The 23521-nt window shown below is 63.8% G+C and overlaps 2 protein-coding genes across 6 annotated transcripts in view; one reads left to right on the top strand and one right to left on the bottom strand.

Annotated features, from left to right (window-relative positions):
* The window catches only part of PKD1 (polycystic kidney disease 1 (autosomal dominant)), a 44476-nt gene extending 26532 nt beyond the window's left edge, over window positions 1-17944 (top strand). Inside the window, exons 17-46 of the mRNA XM_012647502.1 lie at window positions 287-430; window positions 513-792; window positions 866-1079; window positions 1150-1309; window positions 1666-1818; window positions 2617-2761; window positions 2832-3452; window positions 3703-3859; window positions 4050-4302; window positions 4428-4623; window positions 5936-6106; window positions 6185-6328; window positions 6407-6617; window positions 6707-6833; window positions 8076-8192; window positions 8298-8347; window positions 8543-8727; window positions 8810-8903; window positions 12855-12973; window positions 13053-13255; window positions 13331-13525; window positions 13887-14026; window positions 14422-14534; window positions 14777-14921; window positions 15029-15154; window positions 15399-15573; window positions 15659-15949; window positions 16027-16161; window positions 16236-16538; window positions 16628-17944. Coding sequence (XP_012502956.1) covers window positions 287-430; window positions 513-792; window positions 866-1079; window positions 1150-1309; window positions 1666-1818; window positions 2617-2761; window positions 2832-3452; window positions 3703-3859; window positions 4050-4302; window positions 4428-4623; window positions 5936-6106; window positions 6185-6328; window positions 6407-6617; window positions 6707-6833; window positions 8076-8192; window positions 8298-8347; window positions 8543-8727; window positions 8810-8903; window positions 12855-12973; window positions 13053-13255; window positions 13331-13525; window positions 13887-14026; window positions 14422-14534; window positions 14777-14921; window positions 15029-15154; window positions 15399-15573; window positions 15659-15949; window positions 16027-16161; window positions 16236-16538; window positions 16628-17101 — 5841 coding nt within the window. The 3' untranslated portion in view covers window positions 17102-17944. The remainder of the gene's footprint in view (window positions 1-286; window positions 431-512; window positions 793-865; window positions 1080-1149; window positions 1310-1665; window positions 1819-2616; window positions 2762-2831; window positions 3453-3702; window positions 3860-4049; window positions 4303-4427; window positions 4624-5935; window positions 6107-6184; window positions 6329-6406; window positions 6618-6706; window positions 6834-8075; window positions 8193-8297; window positions 8348-8542; window positions 8728-8809; window positions 8904-12854; window positions 12974-13052; window positions 13256-13330; window positions 13526-13886; window positions 14027-14421; window positions 14535-14776; window positions 14922-15028; window positions 15155-15398; window positions 15574-15658; window positions 15950-16026; window positions 16162-16235; window positions 16539-16627) is intronic.
* A 116-nt stretch (window positions 17945-18060) lies between these two features.
* Window positions 18061-23521, bottom strand: part of TSC2 (tuberous sclerosis 2) — a 35389-nt gene continuing 29928 nt past the window's right edge. For 3 of the 5 annotated variants that reach the window (XM_012647648.1, XM_012647644.1, XM_012647647.1), the window contains 10 exons: window positions 23162-23292; window positions 21902-22401; window positions 21633-21708; window positions 21404-21490; window positions 20376-20562; window positions 19908-20047; window positions 18742-18820; window positions 18575-18666; window positions 18401-18499; window positions 18061-18317 (listed from right to left, as the gene is read on the bottom strand). In XM_012647648.1, coding sequence (XP_012503102.1) covers window positions 18153-18317; window positions 18401-18499; window positions 18575-18666; window positions 18742-18820; window positions 19908-20047; window positions 20376-20562; window positions 21404-21490; window positions 21633-21708; window positions 21902-22401; window positions 23162-23292 — 1556 coding nt within the window. In that variant the 3' untranslated portion in view covers window positions 18061-18152. The remainder of the gene's footprint in view (window positions 18318-18400; window positions 18500-18574; window positions 18667-18741; window positions 18821-19907; window positions 20048-20375; window positions 20563-21403; window positions 21491-21632; window positions 21709-21901; window positions 22402-23161; window positions 23293-23521) is intronic. The other 2 variants (XM_012647645.1, XM_012647646.1) reach the window with 1 other exon arrangement.

The following is a 23521-nucleotide window of genomic DNA, read 5'->3' as shown; positions in this document are numbered from 1 at the left end:
CCGCCTGCCTCCTTGCCAGGCTCAAGCCGGGCCCTGTGTGCAGAACAAGCTTCGTGTGGCCTCTGCCGCTTTAGATGACCAACCCCTCTCCGGGTTGGGGGATGGAAAACAGGATGGGTTGTGCAGGGCCAGGCAGAGCCCGCTGAGGGGTGGGCTGGGGCGCTGGGTTCCTTAGAAACCTGGCACTCAGGCTGAGCGGTAGCAGGTCTGCCCAGAGGCACCTTCCCAGCTGCGGAGCTGCCGGGCTGGGCGGACTGGGCTTTCTGGGAACATGCTCCCTCCCCAGGTGCTGATCCGGATCGGCCGGGTGCCCATCGTGTCCTTGGAGTGTGTGTCCTGCAAGGCACAGGCGGTGTACGAAGTGAGCCGCAGCTCCCACGTGTACCTGGAGGGCCGCTGCCACAACTGCAGCGGCGGCTCCAAGCGAGGGGTGAGCCTTGGGGCGGGGCCGGGGCCCGGGCCCGAGGGGCGGGGTCTGCACGCCACCTCTCACCGCGGCGCCCCGCCCACAGCGTTGGGCCGCACGTACCTTCAGCAACAAGACGCTGGTGCTGGACGAGACGACCACGTCCACGGGCAGCGCGGGCATGCGGCTGGTGGTGCGGCGGGGCGTGCTGCGGGATGGCGAGGGCTACACGTTCACGCTCACCGTGCTGGGCAGCTCGGGCGAGGAGGAGGGCTGTGCCTCCATCCGTCTGTCCCCTAACCGCCCGCCCCTTGGGGGCTCCTGCCGCCTCTTCCCGCTGGACGCTGTGCGGGCCCTCACCACCAAGGTGCACTTCGAATGTACGGGTGAGTGCAGGCCTGCGTTGGGGACGTGCCCCCGAGATGCTGGGGTCCGCCCTGACGCTGTGGGGTCCTGCAGGCTGGCGGGATGCGGAGGACGCGGGCGCCCCCCTGGTGTATGCCCTACTGCTGCGGCGCTGTCGCCAGGGCCACTGCGAAGAGTTCTGCATCTACAAGGGCAGCCTCTCCACCTATGGGGCTGTGCTGCCCCCCGGCTTCGGGCCACACTTTGAGGTGGGCCTGGCTGTGGTTGTGCAGGACCAGCTGGGTGCTGCTGTAGTCGCTCTCAACAGGTGAGCTGGGCCCATGGGGAAGGAAGCCTTGGTGACCACGGTCTGCTCACAGCCCCCTGCTGTCCTGTAGGTCTCTGGCCATTGCCCTTCCGGAGCCCAACAGCAGCACCCCGGGGCTCACCGCCTGGCTGCACGGCCTCACTGCCAGCGTGCTGCCTGGGCTGCTGAGACAGGCCGACCCCCAGCACGTCATTGAGTACTCGCTGGCCCTCGTCACTGTGCTCAACGAGGTCAGTGTGGGCGGGCAGGCGATGCCCCAGCATCTGGTCCACTTGTGGTGGGGGCTGAGGCCGGTACTCCCACCTGTCCCCTGGCCCCCAGCAGAATCCTTAATGCTGTTCCCGAAGCAGCCACCGTGTGCCAGGCCCTCCCCTGCGCCTGCCCACACGCCCTATGTGCCCCTTGGCCCCGGGACAGCAGCTGGGCTCACCCCATTTTGCCATCGAAGAAACAGCTCAGGGCCTCGAGTCACTGCTCAGGCCACACAGCATAACCGCACGTAACTGAGTCCCGGGCAGCCTGGGGACTGCGTTGCTGGGTGGGTCTGCAGTCCTGCCAACGGCTCCCTGTGCTCACCACCCACCAGTACGAGCAGGCCCCCGCCGTGGCAGCAGAGTCGAGCCAGGAGCAGCAGCTGCGAGCCCAGATGCGCAAGAACATCACGGAGACCCTGGTCTCCCTGCGGGTCAACACCGTGGACGATATCCAGCAGATCGCTGCAGCGCTGGCCCAGAGCATGGTGCGTGCGACAGCTCCCCGCGTGCCCCTCCTATGACAGCCCTGGGCACTGAGCCCCACAGCCCCATAGCCCCCGCCTGGCCCCGTGGCCCTCTGAGGCAGTCTCAGCTGTTCCTCCTGCTGCTATGTGCCAGGAACCCACGGGTGGCCTCCAAGTTGGCTGTGCCAGGTGGCCCAGGGCACAAAGAATGGCCCAGGTGTGGGGAGAGGTGGACACAAGGACACTGTTCCCCTCAGGCCACTTACCCGGCACACTCAACATGGTCTCCACTCTGTGAGGCCCCCAGTGGCTGAGGCCCAGACTCGTGAGTGGGGTGGGCACAGCTGGTTGAGGGATTGCTACAGAGCAGGGCCCGGCCCTTAGGGGAGGAGAAAGAGAGCCTTCTGGGCAGAGGTCATCTGTTCCCATGTGGCTTCCATGGCCGTGCATGTGGCTGGCGTGGGCTCGATCCACAGCTTGGCATCTGCCTCGCTTCTAGTGGTGTGAAGAGACGCCCTGGGGTGGCTGGCAGGTCCGTGTCACGTGGGTCCCAGGAGTTTGGATGTGCTGTGGGCTGGGAGGAGCCACTGGGGGCTTTCGACGGGGAGGCTGGAAGTGGCTCTGTGTCTGGCAGGGTCTCCAGCTGCAGGGTGCTGTGCCTGGGGGAGGGGGGCTGCCCAGCCTCCTGGCCCGCGTGAGGACGCAGAGCTGGGCCGTGTTGGGGCAGGAGGGGTGCAAGCCAACCCAAGCGAGTGTTGGGGAGCTGCCGGGACGCTGCGTGGTGGAGCGGGGCTGGACTTGGTGCTGGGCTCTGCGCAGGTGTCCAGCAGGGAGCTTGTGTGCCGCTCGTGCCTGAAGCAGACGCTGCACAAGCTGGAGGGCATGATGCGCATCCTGCAGGCCGAGACCACCGAGGGCACCGTGACGCCCACCGCCATCGCCGACAGCATCCTCAACATCACAGGTGCGGCTCGTGGGGCTCCCCTCCCTGGCCTCCCGCCTGGACTTCCCCTTATCCTATGTCCCGTCTGCAGGTGACCTCATCTACTTGGCCAGCTTGGACGTGCAGGGCCCGCAGCCCTCAGAGCTGGGGGCTGAGCCGCCCTCGCTGATGGTGGCGTCCAAGGCCTACAACCTCTCGTCCGCCCTCATGTGCATCCTCATGCGCTCCCGCGTGCTCAACGAGGAGCCCCTGACCCTGGTGGGTGAGGAGATCGTGGCCCAGGGCAAGCGCTCGGACCCCCTGAGCCTGCTGTGCTATGGCAACGCCTCGGGCCCCGGCTGCCACTTCTCCATCCCAGAGGCCTTCAGCGGGGCCCTGTCCAACCTCAGTGACGTGGTGCAGCTCATCTTCCTCGTCGACTCCAACCCTTTCCCCTTTGGCTACATCAGCAATTACACGGTCTCCACCAAGGTGGCGTCCATGGCCTTCCAGACACAGGCTGGTGCCCAGATCCCCATTGAGCGGCTGGCCTCGGAGCGTGCCATCACAGTGAAGGTGCCCAACAACTCGGACCAGGCCGCCTGGAGCCACCACAGCCCCGCTGGCTCCGCCGTCGTCCAGCCCCGGGCCTCAGTCAGTGCCGTGGTCACCCCAGACAACAGCAACCCTGAGGCCGGGCTGCACCTGTGGCTCACCTACACGCTGCTGAACGGTGGGTGCTTTGAGTGGCACATGGGCGTGCCCCCAGCCCCGCCAACCTCGTCCCTGGGCGGAAAGGGCATTTCTTGCAGATGCCCCCACGTTTGTGGTCTCTGGGAAAGTCTGCCTTCTGCTTCATGGGGGCCTGGCTGGAGGGGAGTCAAGAGGCTACGGGGAATGCTGCCCCCAGAGGCAGGGCTCTGGAGGGTCCAGGGTGGGCGAGCACCCCAGGCAGGCATCCGACCCTGCACTTGCCACCCCAGAGCGCTACCTGTCTGAGGAGCCCGAGCCCTACCTGGCCGTCTACCTACACACAGCGCCCCGCCCCAATGAGCACAACTGCTCGGCCAGCAGGAGAATCAGCCCAGAGGTGCTGGAGGGTGACGACCACAGGCCCTACACCTTCTTCGTTGCCCCGGGGTGAGCGACACGGCGGGAGTGTGCGTGCAGCAGGGGCAGGGTGGGTCTGCGCTTGCCACGGTCTCGGGGTCTCTGTGGGAACAGTGGCAGCAGGAAGACTGGGGTGCAGGCCAGGACAGGACCTGAGGCCAGGACACCCAGCCTGGCTCAGGCCCAGGGCTGGCTGTGACACTCCCGTGTCCCTACCCAGGACTGGAGACCCAGGTGGGAGCTACTATCTGAACTTCACGAACCACTTCCACTGGTCTGCGCTGGAGGTGTCTGTGGGCCTCTACACGTCCCTGTGCCAGTATTTCAGCGAGGAGGAGATGGTGTGGAAGACGGAGGGGCTGGTGCCCCTGGAGGAGACTTCGCCCAGCCAGGCCGTCTGCCTCACCCGCCACCTCACCGCCTTCGGGGCCAGCCTCTTTGTGCCCCCCAGTCACGTCGACTTCATCTTTCCTGTGAGTGGCGCCATGTTCTCGCACTCCTTGGCAGGGTTGAGTAGGGCCTGGGTGGGCCCCAGCCCTGCCCTCGCACAGTGGAGTCTGCATGTGACCTCCTGGGTCTGGCGGCTCTGTCCTTCCAGGAGCCGGCCGCGGGTGTGAACTATGTCGTCCTGCTGACATGTGCCGTGAGCCTGGTGACCTACACGGTCATGGCCGTGATCCTGCGCAAGCTGGACCAGCTGGACGTCAGCCGGGTCCGCAACATCCCCTTCTGCGGGAAGAGGGGACGCTTCAAGTACGAGATCCTGGTCAAGACCGGCTGGGGCCGGGGCTCAGGTGAGAGGAGGGGGCGCCAGACAGGGAAGCAGGGCCCACCCCAAGTGGCCCAACTGCTGTGCCTGGCCGCCCCCCCAGGAGTGATTCTCACAGCAGTTGTCGTGAGATGGGTGCTCAGTCCCCAGGTGCTGTGTCAAGCCTTAGCTCATTAATCCTTGGAGTGACCTCAGGACATTCACTGTTTCCGAGACGAGAACAGCTGCGAGCAGAGCGGCCCGCCCCTTTGCCGCGTCTCAGCTCAGACTGCGCAAAGCTCAGTGATCGGCAGGAAATCACTGTGGTTCTGTGACTTTTTTTTTCTTCTGCGTATTACATGGGTACGAATGTTTAGGTTGCATTGCCCTTGCCCCCTACCCCGGTTCTGTGACTTTTAAAGTTTGTTTCCAAACATTAAAAACTCTCTTACCGTTGGTTATAAACGTATAGGGAAACGTACTGGTACCTAGTACCGCGTAAGACGTTAGAAACTTAGGAAACAAAGCGTTTTGTTTCTCTGTGACAAACTTCTCTGGAGTGGTTTGGCCGCGCGGGTCGCGGTGGCGCACACGCTTGCTGTGCTGTGCCGGGTTCCTGTTCTCAGTCTGTCTTGACGCCCACGTTCTGTCCTTTACGTTTTCGACGTCGCAAAGTATCTCCAAGAAATCTTGGAACGTGAGGTTTTTGCTGGCGCTTCTGCTGCGGCACCTCCATCCTTCTGCCCCGATCGCTTTCCTCGCGAGTGTTGCTGAGCCCGTCTTCCCCGAGCGGACCCCGCCTGCCTCTCCGGTCCCTCAGGGAGGCAGTGCCAGCGTACCCGCCCCCGTTTTCTGCGTAACTCCATTTGCAGCGTTACCGTTTTTCATTTCTTTGCTGTGCTTTCATCTTTGTTGGCCAACTCTCTTCTGAGTATTCATTTTTAAAAACTGTCACCTGGGTCCGTCACGGGGGAGGGGGAGGCAACACAGTCCATGCTCGTGTTCTGTGTGTGAGTGGGGTGATGGGTGCGCGGCGCCAGGCCGCCGATGGTGGTGTGCCTCTCCGCCTACACGGTGATCGGTGGACCAAGCAGCGCAGCCGTGTCTGCGCTCGTGCGGTCACTCCAGCTCCCGTGCCGCGGTAACCGGATTTGAGTCACATTGTTGCAGGGTTGGTATTTATCGAACGACCCAAGGTAACAGAAACCCCTCTTGTGTATCAGAACCGGGCAGAGCAGAGGTTGCTTGCGCCGACTTGTTGCGGGAACGAAGGTGGACAGGTGGAGCGACTAGCCTGGGGTCCCACGTGTAGGGGGCAGCAAACCCAGAGCCCCGCCACCTCACATTCCGTCCTCCAGGAACCACGGCCCACGTGGGCATCATGCTGTATGGGGTGGACAGCCGTAGTGGCCACCGGCACCTGGATGGGGACAGAGCCTTCCACCGCAACAGCCTAGACATCTTCCAGATCGCCACCCCGCACAGCCTGGGCAGCGTGTGGAAAATCCGAGTGTGGCACGACAATAAAGGTCTGGGGTGGGGACCTGCCGCTGCCCTCCTGCCCCGCCAGCACCCTGCAGCCCTGACCCCCTCCCACCCCTCCACAGGGCTCAGCCCCGCCTGGTTCTTGCAACACGTCGTCGTCAGGGACCTGCAGAGTGCCCGCAGCACCTTCTTCCTGGTCAACGACTGGCTGTCGGTGGACACGGAGGCCAACGGGGGCCTAGTGGAGAAGGAGGTGCTGGCAGCAAGTAAGGCCTGGTCCCCAGCCCGGGCAGACTGCGGGGCCTGCAACTGGGCCCTCTGAGCCCCGCTTGTGCCCTTCCCAGGCGATGCGGCCCTGTGGCGGTTCCGGCGCCTCCTGGTGGCTGAGCTGCAGCGTGGCTTCTTTGACAAGCACATCTGGCTCTCCATATGGGACCGGCTGCCTCGCAGCCGCTTCACCCGCGTCCAGAGGGCCACCTGCTGTGTCCTCCTCATCTGCCTTTTCCTGGGTGCCAATGCCGTGTGGTACGGGGTTGTGGGAGACGCTGCCTACAGGTGGGTGCCCATGGGGTCGGGATGGCGGCCTCCTGCCCGACTGCCCTGCCCCCAACTGACCTGTCCTGGTCTCTCCTCCTGCCACACAGCCCAGGGCCCGTGTCTAGTCTGATCCCCTTGAATGTCGACACCGTTGCCATCGGCCTGGTGTCCAGCGTGGTTGTCTACCCTGTCTACCTGGCCATCTTGTTCCTCTTCCGGATGTCGCGGAGCAAGGTGGGCTGGGGCTGGGGACCTCAGGGCTCTGGAGGTGGAGTGTAGGCCTCGGAGCCGTGCCAGGGACTGTGCTGTCCAGGACAGCAGCAGGAGGGAAAATCAGCGAACCCAAAGCTGACTCTTTGGAAAGATCAACAGACTGAGCAAGAAACAAGGAAAAAAATCTCAAATAGCCAAAACCATGCACGAAGAGGAAATGTGAGCACCAACCTCACAGGGATCAAAGGACCAGTAAGTGATGCTGCAGCGACTGCGGCCCACACATCAGGGAGCTAGTAGACACTAATGTGTTTCCAGAGAGATAGCAAACTTCCAAAACTGACTCAAGGAGAAATAAGAAAGTCCGAATAGATGCGTAGCAAGTAAAGAGGTTAGTTGGTAATTTAAAAACTTCCCACAAAGCGAAGCCCCGGCCCAGATGCCTGCACTGGTGGATTCTGCCAAACAGTTAAAGAAGAATTAGCACTGATCTCGCACAAACTCTTTCCGGAAAGCACAAGGGGAGGGAACACTTCTGCACTCATTCTGTGAGGCCATCACTACCCTGGCACCAAAGCTGGACGAAGCTGTCACCAGGAACGGAAACTGCTGACCAGTGTCCCTCACACACGGGGAGACCCTCAGCAGCACACTAGCAGACCACGCCCAGCAACACGTGCAAAGGGCTGCGCCCACGGCCGGGAGCGACGCCTCCCAGGAGTCCAGTCCAGTCACCACGAGCCACACATGGCTGTTTATATTTAAGTAAAATTAAAAGTTGAGGCTGGGCACAGTGGCTCACGCTTACAATCCTAGCACTCTGGGCGGCCGAGGAGGGAGGATCACTTGAGGCCGGGAGTTCAAGACCAGCTTGAGCAGGAGCAAGACCTTGTTTCTACTAAAAATAGAAAAATTAGCTGGGCGTGGTGGCGCCTGTAGTCCCGGCTACTCAGGAGGCTGAGGCAGGGGGATCGCTTGAGCCCAGAAGTTTGAGGTTGCTGTGAGCTATGATGACGCCACTGCACTCTAGCCCAGGAGACAGAACAAGACCCTATCTCAAAGAAAACAAAAATTCCTTACTTACACCAACCACATTTCAAGTGCTTGATGGCAACATGAGGCTAGGGGCTCCTGCAGTGGACAGTGTGAATATAGAACATATCCATCATTCTGGAACATTCAGCACTGGTCAGACAGCACTATACGCTGTCTGCTTAGGAGGTAGCTTCTACCTCCTGCTGATCACCTGCTCACTCCGTGCAGGTGGCTGGGGGCCCGAGCGCCATCCCTGCAGGGCAGCAGGTGCTGGACGTGGACAGCTGCCTGGACTCGTCTGTGCTGGACAGCTCGTTCCTCGCCTTCCCCGGCGTCCGCGCTGAGGTGAGCGCTCTGCTGGGGCGGGAGCAGCCTCGGGCCCTGCCTGTGCTGGCGGCTCCTGCGCCTGGGGCAGCCCAGACTCTCAGGTGCTCTCTGCACTCTCAACAGGCCCTCGCTGCACAAATGCAAAATGACTTATTTCTGGATGATTCTAAAAGGTGGGTTCCCTAGAAAAAACGCATGTCTTGGCAGAGATTGCCTGTGCCTTAAGTGTGTGGGTATCCGGGCCACGTGTTTGCCAGCTCTCCGTGTTGTCACATGCCAACCGAGAGCAGGTCTGCCCTGAAGCCCAGTGTGTCCGCGTGTGACCAGCCTTGGGTTGGGGCTCTCCTTGCTGACCTGTCCACCTATAGCCTGGTGTTGTGGCCATCCAGCGAAGGCACGCTCAGCTGGCCGGACCTGCTCAGCGACACGTCCGTCGTGGGCAGCAACCTGCAGCGCCTGGCGCAGGGCCGGGCAGGCTTCGTGCTGGGCCCAGAGGAGGACAGTCTCTCCCGGGTCAGCCCCTCCTCACCTGCCAGACACTTCTCAGCGTCAGGTGAGCTTGGGGTGGGGAGGAGGGAGGCTTCCAAAGCCCACCCTGAGGGCTGGCCCACCCTGACGCGTCCTGGTCCCTCTAGATGAAGACCTGATCCGGCAGGTGCTGGCCGAAGGAGCCAGCAGCCTGGCCCCCACCCAGGACACGCAGATGGAGACGGACCTGCTCGCTGGCTTGTGAGTGCCCAACTCCCAGGGAGGGGGTGGCAGGCGGGGTGGCTGGGGGAGCCCCGGCCAGGAAGCCCTGCTCCCCACCTGGGGGTGCTCCTGCTCCGCGCCTCGTTCCTCCCAGGGCTGGGCTGTGGCCACGTCGCTCACTGCTTTGAGCCTCTGGTTCCGCATCTGTGGAAAGGGCCTCATGGGGCCGCCCAGGGGCCCAGGAGCCTCCCTTTCGGGAGGAGCAGGAGCACAGGCGTTCAAGGTTTGGAAGGGTAGCCGGCCTGCGACCGTGGGGGCTGGCCGTGGGATGAATTTTGATTTTGGTCTCAAAGCAGTGAGAAATCATGGGCAGGTTTTCAAATACCCCACGTTTTCTTCTTGAGATTGTTTTGATTATTTGTGTTTTAAAGAATTTCCATATTTCTTATTTTCCAACTTAATAACTAATATACACATAGAATACATGAACGACATACAGTCACGTGCGGCATAGTGACTTTTCAGCCGATGGCGGACCACGTGTGCCGTGATGGTCCCATGAGATCACGATACCATGTTTCTGCTGTGCCTTTCTCCGCTTAGATGTTTTTAGATACACAAATACTTCCCACTGTGTCACAATTACCTGCAGTATTCGATAGTCACCTGCTGTCCAGGTTTGCAGCCTGTACAACACAGCGTGCCACCATCTAGTTTGTGTAGGTTCCCTCAGTGACGTCCACACGACAAAATCGCCTAACGCATTTCTTAGAAAGTGTCCCCGTTATTGAGCCACACGTGACTGCATTTCTTTTCTTCCCCACGTCTATTTTAGTATCTGCATTTTCATTCCTTCGAGCTCTTCTAATTCTTAAGCAACCAGAGATTACTGAGATGTGAACTGTCCCACAAAACAGACAAAAGGGGAAAGCTTCCGACATTGTTTTGGGAAGGCAGATGACGGTGACACAAGGACGTCTTTATGAAGAAATTGCCCACTGATTTAAAAAAATATATGGGGAAACACGGGGTCAGCCATCATACACTGACCACGCCCAAACGTCTCCAGCCCAGAGCTCTTTCTGAACCCAGGTCCGCACACTTGGCTGCCCCCGCGAGGGTGACTGCGAGCGCGCGTCTCCCTGCAGCGCAGCCTTCGCGGCAGTACAGAGCGCTATTTCCCAGCCGCCGTGGACATTGTCTCCCTGGTTGTCCCTAGCTCAGAAAATGGCCAGTGCGCTCTTCTAGGGGACCAAGACAGACATCTTGGATTCATTCTTTTTTTTTTGAGACAGAATCTCACTGTGTTGCCTGGGCTAGAGTGCCGTGGCGTCAGCCTAGCTCACAGCAACCTCACACTCCTGGGCTCAAGCGATCCTCCTGCCTCAGCCTCCCAAGTAGCTGGGACTACAGGCATGCGCCACCATGCCCGGCTAATTTTTTCTATATATTTTTAGTTGTCCAATTAATCTCTTTCTAATTTTAGTAGAGACAGGGTCTTGCTCTCGCTCAGGCTGGTCTTGAACTCCTGAGCTCAAACAATCCGCCCGCCTCGGCCTCCCAGAGAGCTAGGATTACAGGCGTGAGCCACCGCGCCCGCCTTGGATTCATTCTTGACGACTCTGTGCCGTTCCTCGAGTGAGCCCTCGGCACACCCCGCCAGCTCCTTGCCCGCCGCAGGTCGCCTTCTCTCCACCTGCCCCTTCCATCCTGACATCACCCTCTGCCCGGACCGTTCCTGGGCTGACCGTAGGGCTGTCTCCTCTGCACTTCCTCCTGTCTGCAGCAGTGAGAGCTGCTCCCGAGTCAGACCCTGTCTCTGCCTGGTCCCAGTTCTCTCCCGCCGCGTGACAGGTTACCCAGAACTTGGTGCTCAAGACAACGGGGATGGCAGGCTCGCTGGTGCGGTGGGGTGGGCGGCCTCAGCTCCCCACGCACTCTCCACAGAGCTGCTTGGGCATCGTGCCAGCATGGCGGCCGGCGTCCTCCCTGAGCGAGTGATCCCCAGGATCAGTGTCGCGTGTGACCCAGCCCTGTTAATTGCGCATCGTCGCTCCCGCAATATCCTCTTGGCTACTCTCTGGGAAGGGACTAAACAGAGGCAGCCTGTCATGAAGGGCCACGCCAGAGGCGGCCTGCCATAAGTGGGAGCAGTTCTGGTTCCACTGAGAGTTAAAACTCGAGTTCCCATGGCCTGGGCCTGCCCCCTGCCCACGTCTCGCTCCCCTTCAGCCTCTCTGCTTCCCTTGCCGCCTGCGTCCTGGGGCTCTGCTGCTCCCTCTGCCAGTGTCCTCCCCAGATGACAGCTTCATGCCTGCTTGCCTTGCAGTCTGGTCTCTGCTCAGATGCTACCTGGTCAGAGCCCCCCTCCCTGCTGTGCACCCACGTCCCCCCTGCTTCCTGCTCACCGGCTTGGCTGTGCTGACTGTGTGACGTGCACGGCGCAAGTGCAGGGACGTTGTGTGTCCCCAGGGCCTGCAGCAGTGCTGGGCGTTCAGTAGGGATCAGTAAGTATTCCCGTGACCGAGGGGTCAGGAAGTGCCGTAATAGAGTCAAAGTCTTCGCTCTCGTGCAGTTTATTGTTTTAAATCATTTATTTAATTTTTTGTTTGTTTTGAAACGGTCTTGCTCTGTTGCCTGGGCTAGAGTTTTGTGGCGTCAGCGCAGCCCACAGCAACCTCAAGCTCCTGGGCTCAAGCGATCCTCCTGCCTCAGCCTCCCAAGTAGCTGGAGTAGAGGTGCCACCACGCCCAGCTGATTTTTCTATTTTTTGTAGAGATGGGGTCTCCCTTTTGCTCAGGCTGGTCTCGAACTCCTGAGCTCAAGCGATCCTCCCGCCTTGGCCTCCCAGAGTATTAGGATTATAAGCATGAGCGCCGCCCGGCCCCTCATGCAGGTTAGAGTCTTGTGTTCGATTCCAGGTACTCTCTGCTGTGTACATCATGTGATCCTCATACGATGTGTTCACAGCCACACGTACAACACACGTGTACACGCAGGACTAGAAATAGCCATTGGCACTGCTATTCCTTGTGTAAGGGAAATGCTGATATTAAATAGTCTCTACCTTTACCTTATTTTTACAAATGCTTTATACCACTTTTAAAATCAGAAAAGTCAATTTCAAGAAAAAAATTGCTGCCTCCATTCACTTGTGACTCTGTGATCTCCCACCTCAGTAAGTGAGAGGTTCGTCCGGGCTCCGCGCGACAGGCATTTGGTGCAGCTCTGCAGCAGGTGCGCGCCTGGGTCTGGGCTGTTCTTTCGGCGACGACGTGATGGGGTGCAGGTGCACGGAAGGCGCCGCGGAGCGTGTGGACTCTCCCCTCGGCACGCGGCATGTTCGGCTTTTCCGCTCTCACCCCTGTGCTTCCTCTCACCTCGGTGGCTCCTGTCGCAGCAGCTCTGGAATCGGGGAAGTCGGTGGCATGTTGGCTTAGGGATGTGAGGGTCTGTGGTCTGTTGGTTCCTTTGGGAACAAGATCTCTGGGTCCTGCAGAGCCCCGTGCACTGTTGCAATTTGAAAGACGCACATATGTTTCCTTGTACACACAGCGGCCCTGGGCCCTTCCCCGTACAGAAGTTAATTTTAGGCCACAGAACTGCGTGGGGAGGTGGCGGGCGGGGAGCGCTCTTGGAAGGTTGGGAACCTCACGGTTTGCTGGCTTGAGGAGGGGCCCTGGAAGGCCGTCACTGCAGCTGGAGTCGTGATGAGTGGTGATAAGAGATTGGGGACAAGGATGAGGATTCTGGGGCCTTGGGCAATGACACGGAGCAGGAAGTGAGAGGAGAGGACTAGAGAGAGGCCTGAGCAGCTGGGTGGGTGTGGCCCCACCAGGGTGACGGCGGAGTCCTGAACTCCCACACCCACTCTGGTTGAGGCTCTCTGGTGCAGGAGGGGGTGGTCTTAAGGGCCCAGATGGGCGTGGGCAGGACAGCAGCCCCGTCCTGGGAGGTGGGAAGAACTCACGGCCCCACCCTGTACCCCAGGTCCAGTACTCTCGGGGAGAAGAGGGAGACGCTGATGCTGCAGAGGCTGGGGGAGAAGGGGCTGCCCAGCCCAGGCCTGAGCTGGGAGCGGCCCCCGGCGGCAAGGCTCTCCAGGACAGGTGCGCTTGCTTGAGCCCACGACGCCCCCCAGCCGCTCCCTTTGGGCCGCCGGTCACATGTCTGTCTCTGTGTCCCCAGGACTGGTGGAGGGTCTGCGGAAGCGACTGCTGCCGGCGTGGTGTGCCTCCCTGGCCCACGGGCTCAGCCTGCTCCTGGTGGCTGCAGCCGTGGGGGTCTCGGGGTGGGTTGGCGCCAGTTTCCCCCCCAGCGTGAGTGTCATGTGGCTCCTCTCGAGCAGCTCCAGCTTTCTGGCCTCCTTCCTCGGCTGGGAGCCGCTTAAGGTGAGTGGCGTCGGAGCGGGGCTGCCTGCCGGTCTCCGGCACCTGCTGGCCCCTCTGATGCCGCCCGCGCCCCAGGTCCTGCTGGAAGCCCTCTACTTCTCGCTGGTGGCCAAGAGGCTGCACCCGGACGAAGACGACACCCTGGTGGAGAGCCCGGCCGTGACTCCCGTGAGCGAACGTGTGCCCCGCGTGAGGCCCCCGCATGGCTTTGCGCTCTTCCTAGCTAAGGAGGAAGCCCGCAAGGTCAAGAGGCTGCACGGCCTGCTGAGGGTGAGCCCAGCGCCCACTTCCCTCTCCCACCTCCCGCCAGTGCACTCGTAACGTCCCCCTTTCCTGACCACGCGGGGCCCTTTCGATGTCGGGGCTTGGAATCCTGCCCAGACCCCCCGGCCCCCTTAGTCCTGCCGCCTCCAGTCTGTGCTGGTGCCCCGCCGAGAGGCCCGCTCCTGGCTGGCCTCCGCCTTCACTGGACTGCGTGTCTGTGCCTAGGCGGGGAGCTGGTGGGGTTGGCACTGCCGCTCCTTAGTGTCGGGCGCCCTGGCTGGGCAGGCTGCCGCCCTGCATCCCCAGAGCCCAGCCCTGTCACTGTGTGCTGGGACCAGCTGACCACAGTGCCATCCCTGTCCTGCAGAGCTTCCTGGTGTACATGCTTTTCCTGCTGGTGACGCTGCTGGCCAACTATGGGGACGTCTCGTGCCAAGGCCATGCCTATCGTCTGCAGAGCTCCATCAAGCAGGAGCTGGGCAGCCGGGCCTTCCTGGCCATCACCCGGTATGGACGGCACATGAGCATGCACACACCTGCGGGACTGGGGCTTGCCAGCACTGGCCAGGGCCCACTTGGTCTTGCCCCTAGTCCAGCCCAGCCCCTAGGGGACATTTGGAAATGTCTAGATACGTTTTTGGTTGTCAGGACTGGAGTAGGTGCTGTTTGGCATCTGTGGGTAGAGACCAGGATACTGCTTACCACCACGGTGCACCGCACAGCCCCATGACAGAGAATTCTCCGCCCCCAAACGCCAGTGGGCTGAGGTTGAGAAACTGGGGCCTAGGCTTGTCCCCTGGGGCTGCAGTAGCCGTGCTCTCTGGGCCTCTGAGGGCATCTCACCCCCAGGTGGGCACAGGGAGGCTGAGGGCTGGGAGGGCTTGACTCTGTGTCTGACGCAGATCTGATGAGTTCTGGCCGTGGATGTCCCACGTGCTGCTCCCCTACGTCCATGGGAACCAGTCCAGCCCAGAGCTGGGGCCCCCACGGCTGCGGCAGGTGCGGCTACAGGACGGTAAGCTGGGGTGGGTGCCCCAACTCCTACCCTGCTGTCTTCCAGAGAGTAGCCGTTAGCTGAGGTCTGCTTTCAGCTCTGCTTACTAGCCACGTGATCTGCCCTCCTCAAGCCTCAGTCCCCTTTCTGTAAACGGAGATAATGACGACATCTGCTTGAGGGTTGCTGGGGGACTCTGTGTGATCATACAGGACACGCGCTCAGCCAGGCTGGGCCGGTCCCCGGCCCCCTGTGTATTTCAGCAGTCCGCCCAGACCCTCCTGGCTCCGGAGTGCACACGTGCTCAGCCTCCGGAGGCTTCAGCACCAGTGACTATGGCGTTGGCTGGGAGCGAGCAGCCCACAACGGCTCAGAGATGTGGTCCTACTCCGCGCCCGACCTGCTGGGGTGAGCAAGAAGGGCCCCAGGCTTCGGTGCGAACAGGAGGAAAGAGTCCTCCAGAGGAGCCCCGGCTCCCGGGTCTGCCCTCCAACTCTGCCTGCTGTCGCCCGCAGCGCCTGGTACTGGGGCTACTGCGCCGTGTACGACAGCGGGGGCTACGTGCAGGAGCTGGGCCTGAGCCTGGAGGAGAGCCGCGCCCAGCTGGGCTTCCTGCAGCTGCACAACTGGCTGGACAACAGGTGGGCGTGACAGCAGGTGCGCCTCCCGCTGGGCCCGAGGCAGCTGCCTCAGCGGCCGCCCTGGGCCCTTCCCTATTCTGCTGCCCTCCGGGTGCCTTCAGTCCCTGAAAAGCCCAGCCGCGTGCCCCGCCCGCGCCACAGCCCCCACCCCCGCCGCCGGCCGCCTCCCTGGCCCAGACGACCTCCACCTGCTGCCCGCCCGGCTCGACCCCGGCCCTCCCGCTGACCCGTGCCCTCCACGCAGGAGCCGCGCCGTGTTCGTGGAGCTCACGCGCTACAGCCCGGCCGTGGGGCTGCACGCCGCCGTCACGCTGCGCCTCGAGTTCCCCGCGGCCGGCCGTGCTGTGGCCGCCCTCAGCGTCCGTCCCTTTGCGATGTGGCGCCTCAGCGCAGGCCTGTCACTGCCACTACTGTCCTCGGTACGCCCGCCCCCCCCCCACCCCGCGGCCCTGGTCCCCGCCCCTCTGCCAGGCACCACCCTGTCCGACCCCGCCCCCTCCGCAGGTGTGCCTGCTGCTGTTCGCGCTGCACTTCTTGGTGGCAGAGGCCCGGGCCTGGCGCCGGGAGGGGCGCACGCGAGTGTTGCGGCCAGGGGTCTGGGCGCGGTGGCTGCTGGTGGCCCTGACCGCGGCTGCCGCCTTGGTGCGACTGGCCCAGCTGGGCACTGCCGACCGCCAGTGGACCCGCTTCGTTCGCGGCCGCCCTCGCCGCTTCACCAGCTTCGACCAGGTGGCGCAGCTGAGCTCCGCTGCCCAGGGCCTGGCGGCCTCCGTGCTCTTCCTGCTCTTGGTCAAGGTGAGGGCTGGGGCGGTGGGCCCACGCACAGTCTGGGGCACACACCAGGGCTGCAGGCTGACGCCCCCTGCCCACAGGCCGCCCAGCAGCTGCGCTTTGTGCGCCAGTGGTCCGTTTTCGGCAAGACGCTGTGCCGGGCCCTGCCGGAGCTGGCAGGGGCCACCTTCGGCCTGGTCGTGCTCTGTGTGGCCTACGCCCAGCTCGCTGTTCTGGTAGGTGACTGTGTGGGCCACCTGGGAGGGCACCTTAGCTTGGCACACCCCTCACTTGCGCAACTTCCCCGCAGCTCGCGTCCTGCATGGATTCCCTTCGGACTGCGGCCCGGGCCCTCCTGGCGGTGTGCCCGGGAGCTGGGGTCCCCACTCTGTGCCAGGCTGAGTCCTGGTGCTTGTCCCCCCTGCTGTGTGTGGGGCTCTGGGCCCTGCGGCTGTGGGGTGCCCTGAGGCTGGGGGCAGTCCTCCTTCGGTGGCGCTACCACACCTTGCGCGGCGAGCTCTACCGCCCAGCCTGGGAGCCACAGGACTACGAGATGGTCGAGCTGTTCTTGCGCAGGCTGCGCCTCTGGATGGGCTTCAGCAAGGTCAAGGAGGTGGGTACGGCCCAGTGGGGGGGAGAGGGACACACCCTGGGCTCACCCAGGGTGCAGCCGGACTGACCGAGCCCCTGTGCCGCCCCCAGTTTCGCCACAAAGTCCACTTCGAAGGGATGGAGCCGCTGCCCTCCCGCTCATCCAGGGGCTCCAGGTCGGCCCCAGATGCGCCTCCGCCCAGCGCTGGCTCCGACGCCTCACACCCCTCCACCTCCTCCAGCCAGCTGGACGGGCTGGGTGCGGGCCTGGGCCGGCTGGGGCTGAGGGGGGAGCCTGAGCCTGAGCCCTCCCGACTGCAAGCTGTGTTCGAGGCCCTGCTCGCCCAGTTTGACCGACTCAACCAGGCCACGGAAGACGTCTACCAGCTGGAGCAGCGATTACAGAGCCTGCAAGGCCACAAGAGCAGCCGGGCCCCTGCCCCACCTCCCCGTGGCCCCTCCCCAGGCCTGCAGCCAGCCCCGCCCAGCCACCTTGCCCGGGCCAGTCGGGGCACGGACCTGGCTACTGGCCCCAGCAGGGCATCCCTGCGGGCCAAGAACAAGGTCTACCCCAGCAGCACTTAGCCCCAGGGGACCTGGGCTCACACCCCTCTCCTGGGGCAGGGCCTGTGGCTTTGCTCTGGCCCACGGGAGCCGGAGCGGACACACTCAGTATTACCTTCTGCCGCCCTCCAGGCCTCGCGCCAGGCAGAATGGCTGCACACCAGTCCCCAGAGAGCAGGCAGGGTCTGTCTGTCTGTGGGCTTCAGCACTTTAAAGAGGCTTGTGGCCAGCCAGGACCCAGGGTCCCCTCCCCGCTCCCAGTGGGAGGACACAGCAGTATTGGACCGAGTGCCCAGTTCTGAGACGCTAATTTATTTCCCGAGTCCTCAGGTACAGCGGGCTGTGCCCGGCCCCACCCCCTGGGCAGACATCTCCCGGCGCTAAGGATCCCGGCTGCAGCAGGGGTGACGCTGCACCTCCTGCCGCCCTCCCCTAAGTTATTACCTCTTCCGTCCCTGCAGTGTACTCCCCTCCTGCTGCCGTCTCACTGTGTGTCTATCGTAATTTATATGGGGTTAAAATGTATATATTTTTGTATGTTAACTATTTTTCACTCGTGCTGAAGGGCCTGGTGGCTGAAGCTGGGTCCTGCACCCACAAGGAGGCAGAGCTGGCCTCGCTCCCCACACGCCTGCCTGTGCCAGGACCCGGCCTGGCAGCTGTCCGGCCGTGGGCAGGTGCCGGGGCAGCGGTGGAGGAGCACAGCTACCCCTACGGCCTTGGCCTCCTGCCCTGCTGGTGCCGGCCGTGGGCGAGGAGCAGGACTCCGTGTGTCGCGGGACCCAGGGTGGTTAGAGGGGAAGACCCCACCCTGGGGCTGGCTCCCAGGGCGGGGGAGGGTGCGTGACAGTGTGTATGTGACAGTGTGTGAGGCCGACTGCCTCTGTGGGCAGGGCCACAGCCAGTGCCTTGATCCGCCCCACAAACAGACAAAGTCAAATAAAGGAGCTGACTGCTACCTGTGCCTCTGAGTGCGCGCAGCGGTTTATTTCACGTACACGGGCCATCCTCCTGGGCCACTTGGGGGGCAGGCAGGGGCCGGCCACGGCCTGGACGACAGCCGCGCGAAGCCTCACACGAACTCTGTGAAGTCGTCCACGGAGGAGATGAGGCGCTTGCGCTGGCCTGTCTCGTAGGTGGGCGTGGGCTCGACCGGGGCCTGGGCCGGAGCTCTGGCGTGGGCCGGCGGGTGCGTCAGGGGCAGGCTGGGGTTTGCGTAGTGGGCCTCCTCGCGGATCTGAGGGTACAGGAGGCACGCTCTGCCGGAGCCAGCCAGTGCCCGTCAGCCCCGCCCCTGCCACGCAGCCCCGGGCTCCCTACCCGCTGGCGCAGCCGCTTGATGTGCCGCAGCCGGGCGATCCACTTGGAGGGGTAGATGTCGGTGGGGTTGGAGCGGCTGTGGTGCACCTGCGAGGCCATCTGGGATGGGGGCAGGGCGGTGAGCCCTCGGTGGGGGTGCCGGGGCCCACCCCCCTCGGCCCCGCCTCCACTCACGTTTGCGTGCAGGGCCATCTGGCGGGCCACGAAGGGCAGGTTGCGGTCCGACACGATCTTGGCCACGCTGGTGTCCACAAGGCCCTCCATGTCTGGGGAGACTCAGTGCTCACACCCGGCCCCGGCCCTGCGCGCCGCCCCCCGCCGCCGCTGCCGCCCAGCCTTACCTTTCCTGCACTGCAGCGACACCAGGTTGCACGCGTAGTCCAGCGGGGTGATGATCACGTGGACAAAGTTGAACTGGCCCTGCCCAGATAAGAGGACGGTCAGCCTGGCGTGGTCAGCGGTCCCCAGGGCCGCTTTCCGCCACTGCCTCGCTCCGCTCGGAAGGCACCCGGCTCACTGCCGTGTCCCATGCTGTTGGCCGTTTCAACCGCCCTTCGAGCCCCAACTTCCTCCCACCGGCCTGGGCTGTGGCAGTCTGTCCTCACTGGCTAGGCCCAGCACCGAACGTGCTGGAGCCCACAGCCTAGACTCCGCCAGGCACCCAAGCGTCCCTCCGGCCCACACCCCCATGTCCCCGTTCACGCAGCCACGACAGGGCCCTGGGTGCCCTGCAGCCCAGCTTGGCAGCACCGCCAGCCCCCTCGGACTCCTGGATACCTGCCCCTGCTCTCCCGCGGCCGTCTCAGGACTGAGTGTCGGGCTGGGACGGCCACGCGGCCTCGCCGTGGGCACCCTGCCCTCCCCTGGCCCATCCAGCAGACCTGGCGTCGCGGTTCAGTGCTCGCCAAGGCTTCCCGGTGCGCTCTTGTGAACCCAAGTGCCCTGTGAGTGCGGCACTCCAGCCCACGTACCCTGCCCACAGCCACCCTGGTGCCCACCGGGGGTGCACCACTGTGACAAGTCTGCTGACAGCCCACGTCCTGCCCGTGTCGCCTCAACTCCAGCACGTGGTGTGCAGGGACAGCCATCGAGGGCTCAGCAGGTACCACAGGAGGGCTGTGAGGCTCCGGCCCCCCCCAGGGTGCCCCAAGCAGACACCGAGTGCCCACCACACACCCCGCTGAGAGCACACGCGTCGGCTTGGGCGCCGCTGACCAAGACCACAACGCCACAGGCCCCACTCTACACACGAGGAAACCGGGGCTCACAGAAACCTAAGACGTGTGCCCACCTCCCTGTTTCGCTGACGGCCCCTCCCAGGTGAGCCACCACCCTCCTCACTGCTTCGGCGCAGAGAGGGGGCCTGCCCGCTCAGCAGTGCTCACTGCCACCACTTGGGTTATGCCGGCGGACGCCGCCCTGCAAGGACTCGGCCTCCGGCCAGCCCAGGCAGAGGTGCCTGAGCCCTGAGCTCGGGGTCCCGGCCCACCAGGGAGTCCCCGCTCACCTTGATGGTGCCCAGCTTGAAGTCCTCGCCGGAATCGTTATAGACGATGGACACGAAGTCGTTGCCCAGGTGGCGCTTCTTGTCGCAGCGGTGCTTGTCCACGTCCTTGGTGGGCATCAGCGTGGCGATGTGGAACACGGCTGTAGGGCGGGGCGAGGCCAGGCTGGGCGGGGCAGCCCGTGACAGGGCTCCCGGGGCTGGGGTCCCTGGGGCCGACGTCGAGGCCGTCTGCGCCTCTTGCCAGGGCCCTTCCCGGTCTCTCCGGAGAGGCCTGAGGGCCTGCACCCGCCGGCACCCAAGCAGCGGCCCCCACTCCTGTCCCCAGGGGCGGAGCTTCTAGAAGCACAGCCGCCAGCCCACCCACTGCCTCAACACCTGTGCTTACAAACCCAGGGGCTGGGGACACCTGGGTCGTCTCAGACAACCAGGCGGAGGAGGGCGCGTGCCTGGGGAGGGCCCCTCGCGCACCCTGCATGATGTCGTCGTGCCAGCAGTAGGTGAACTGGCCGTCCTCGCCGCACACGTCCAGGCCGCCCAGGTACACCTTGTCCGGCTGGCAGTCCTTGAGCTCGATGAGCTTGCCCAGGCCCGTCAGAAACTCCGTGTAGCGGTAGGAGCCGTGCTCGTTGGACAGGATGGCGAGCTCGCTGTTGCTCTGCGGAGGTAGGAGGAGGGGGTGCTGCTCCCGGGCCCAGCCCCACTCACCCCGCCAGGACCCCATCAGCTCCTGCCCAGCACCCAGCTTCAGGGCCCCGAGCAGCTATGGTCTGCAGGGCTTGTCGCTGCTGCGGTCACGGGTGGCGGTGGCTGGTGTGGTTCTGCCAAGGTCCCCAACTTAGCGCAGAGCTGCCCAGGCCAGATGCCGCGGCATCGCCCTCCGCTCCCTCCTTTCTCTCACCCCCTATACTCGATTGGCCAACAAAGTCAGCTCTGTCCTCAAAGCCACCCAGAACCCCGTCCCTGCTCAGCAGCCTGTGCCCCGTGGGCCTCTCCTGCCGGGATGGTTGCCGCCACGTCCACCAGGCCTCCTCGCAGCGGCCAACGCACGGCTGCTCCCAGGACTTGGCCAGGGTCACATCGAGGCCTTTGCTCAGAGCCACTCAGGACTGTGCCACCCCACAAAGGGCTCTGAAGCTGCCTACAACCTGCCGCTGCCGTGACATCTCTGCCTCCACATCCTGTCACCGCCCCCCAGCTCACTCAGTACCAGCGCTCAGGCACACCCCAGGGCCTGTGCACCCACTGCTCTGGCATGGAAACCCCCGCCCTACTTCCTCCATCCATGTGTCTGCTCCCACTCGATCGCCCCACACCCTGCCCCCGCCCACACGCTGGTCTCTGGTGTGCCGCGTGCTCACACGCTGACCTGTCACTCCTACACCTGTGCTCTTGGCTCTCAGAACAGCGCCTGATGCTCTGAGGCTCATGCAGTGTGGCACTCCCAGGGAGGGAGCGGCCCGACCCCAACCCCCTGCGGACAGGCCCAGCAGCCTCACCTGGCCCTCCCCGACGTACAGGACGGCGAGCTTGTGTGTGTCGTAGGACGGGATCTGGTCGAGGAGCTGCACCGACCGCTCGAAGGACTGGAGCACACGGAGCCTCGCCTGAGCCCAGGGCAGGGGCGGCCCCGCCCCGGGAGGTGGTGGCCGGCCACGGCAGCGAGCTGGGGGCTCCCACCCCGCCCCGCCCCCACGGGCCGGGGCTCTGCAGAGTGGGGACACCCACCTCGTTGGGCAGCAGGATGGGCTTGTTGGACTCGTCACCGAAGAAAGGGGAGTGGTAGAGCTGCAGGAACACGAAGCTGCAGAGACGGCGAGGGCTGGGCTTGGGGCGCAGCCGCGGCCCACGTGGAGAGCGGAGCTGAGCCCTCGCCAAGGGTGGCGCCCTCCCCCGGGGCTCCAACCGGCCACAGGGCGGAGGACACGAGCACTGGCCCCCAGCTAGCTCTGCCCAGGGCTCCGCAGGCGCCGCCAGCCAGGAGGGAAGAGGCCCACCTGGGGTTGACGCCTGGCACCTTCTCAGCGTTGGGGGCCGCCGCTCTGCTCTTGAAGGCCTCCCTCTCCGCCGTCCTGCCCCTGCGCGACGGGGCCGAGTCAGAGATGGTGTAACCCCGGGGACGGAGGCCGCTGGGCGAGCGGGGGGCGCCGGAGTGCAGGGGACCCTCGGGCTGTGCGGGGCCCAGGCACCGACTTTCTTCGCCCGGCGCCACCCAGGCAGCACCTTCCCCATCCAGGATCCCCGACTGTGACCGGGCCTTGGCCTCAGGGCTCAGCCGGCCCACGTCAGCCTTGTCCCCAGGGTCCCCGAGGATGTCCTGCAGGGTCTGCAGCTCGGGCGAGGAGCTGGACTTGCTCAGGGGCTGCGAAGGCTGGAAGGAGAGGTCCACGGAGGGCCGGCCGCCCTCGGAGGAGACAGCGCGCCCGATGGGGATGCCCCCGGCAGCCAGCTCCTCCGCGTGGAAGGACTTGTCCTCCTGGCTGGAGGTTGAGGACGACTAGAAAGGACCATCCCAAGGAGAACCTTCGTCAGGAGGCACCTGGGGCCACCGGCAGTTTGCCCTGAGGAAGCCCCACCTGTCCCCCTGCCCAGGGCCGCAGGGCAGCCCAGCCACCACGTTCCGGTCCCCACCTCACAGCGGTGGCACCTGCCTATGCCCCACGCTGAGCAGAGGCGCTGAGAACCTCACAAAGCAGAGGGCGCCCCGTAATGAGGGCAAAGCCCAGATGGCCACTGGGAATCCAGACCGTCCCTCAGGAGGGTGTGGAGGGACACGGCCGTTTTTAGATAAGAAACAGGGCAGGGCCGGGCGCGGTGGCTCACGCCTGTAATCCTAGCACTCTGGGAGGCTGAGGCGGGTGGATCGCTCAAGGTCAGGAGTTCGAGACCAGCCTGAGCAAGAGCGAGACCCCGTCTCTACCAAAAAATAGAAAGAAATGATCTGGACAACTAAAAATACATATATATATAGAAAAAAATTAGCCGGGCATGGTGGCGCATGCCTGTAGCCCCAGCTACTCGGGAGGCTGAGGCGGAAGGATTTTTTGAGCTCAGGAGTTTGAGGTTGCTGTGAGCTAGGCTGACGCCACGGCACTCACTCTAGCCCGGGCAACAAAGCGAGACTCTGTCTCAAAAAAAAAAAAAAAAAAAAAAAGAAACAGGGCAGGACTGGTCCAGGTTCGCACAGCCAGTCAGGAGGACACCAGGAGGCCACCCCTGCCTCGCCCGCCCCCAGCCGCGGGCACAGCCGCACTCACCCTGCTGTAAGCGCCGGCGCGCCCACAGGGCCTGTCTGGGCCCAGCGCTGCCTCCAGGTCCTCCAGCTCGGGCGGCTCCACTGGCACGCGAGCCTCTCCGGGACTTCCCTCCTCCATGACCACGGCGGAGTCTGGGAGGACACAGACGGGGCTGCTGGGTGCTGGGCCGGGCCTGGCACTCACATGGCCTCAGAGTACCAGCCTGGTCCCCGCCAGAGGGGACAGAGGCCCTGCAGAGCCTCCCCAAGGCTCTGCCTGCTGTTGCCGCCCTCGAGCAGGCTGGGAAGAGGACGCTCAGAGGGGCTGGCGTGAGCTCTGACAGGTGTCTCCTGTGTGGGCTCCTGGGGGTCAGGTGGGCAG

The sequence above is a fragment of the Propithecus coquereli genome, unplaced genomic scaffold (genome assembly GCF_000956105.1).
Source record: "Propithecus coquereli isolate 6110/MARCELLA unplaced genomic scaffold, Pcoq_1.0 Scaffold27, whole genome shotgun sequence".
Classification (NCBI taxonomy): Eukaryota; Metazoa; Chordata; class Mammalia; order Primates; family Indriidae; genus Propithecus; species Propithecus coquereli.
This window is presented reverse-complemented; position numbering and strand designations above follow the sequence as displayed.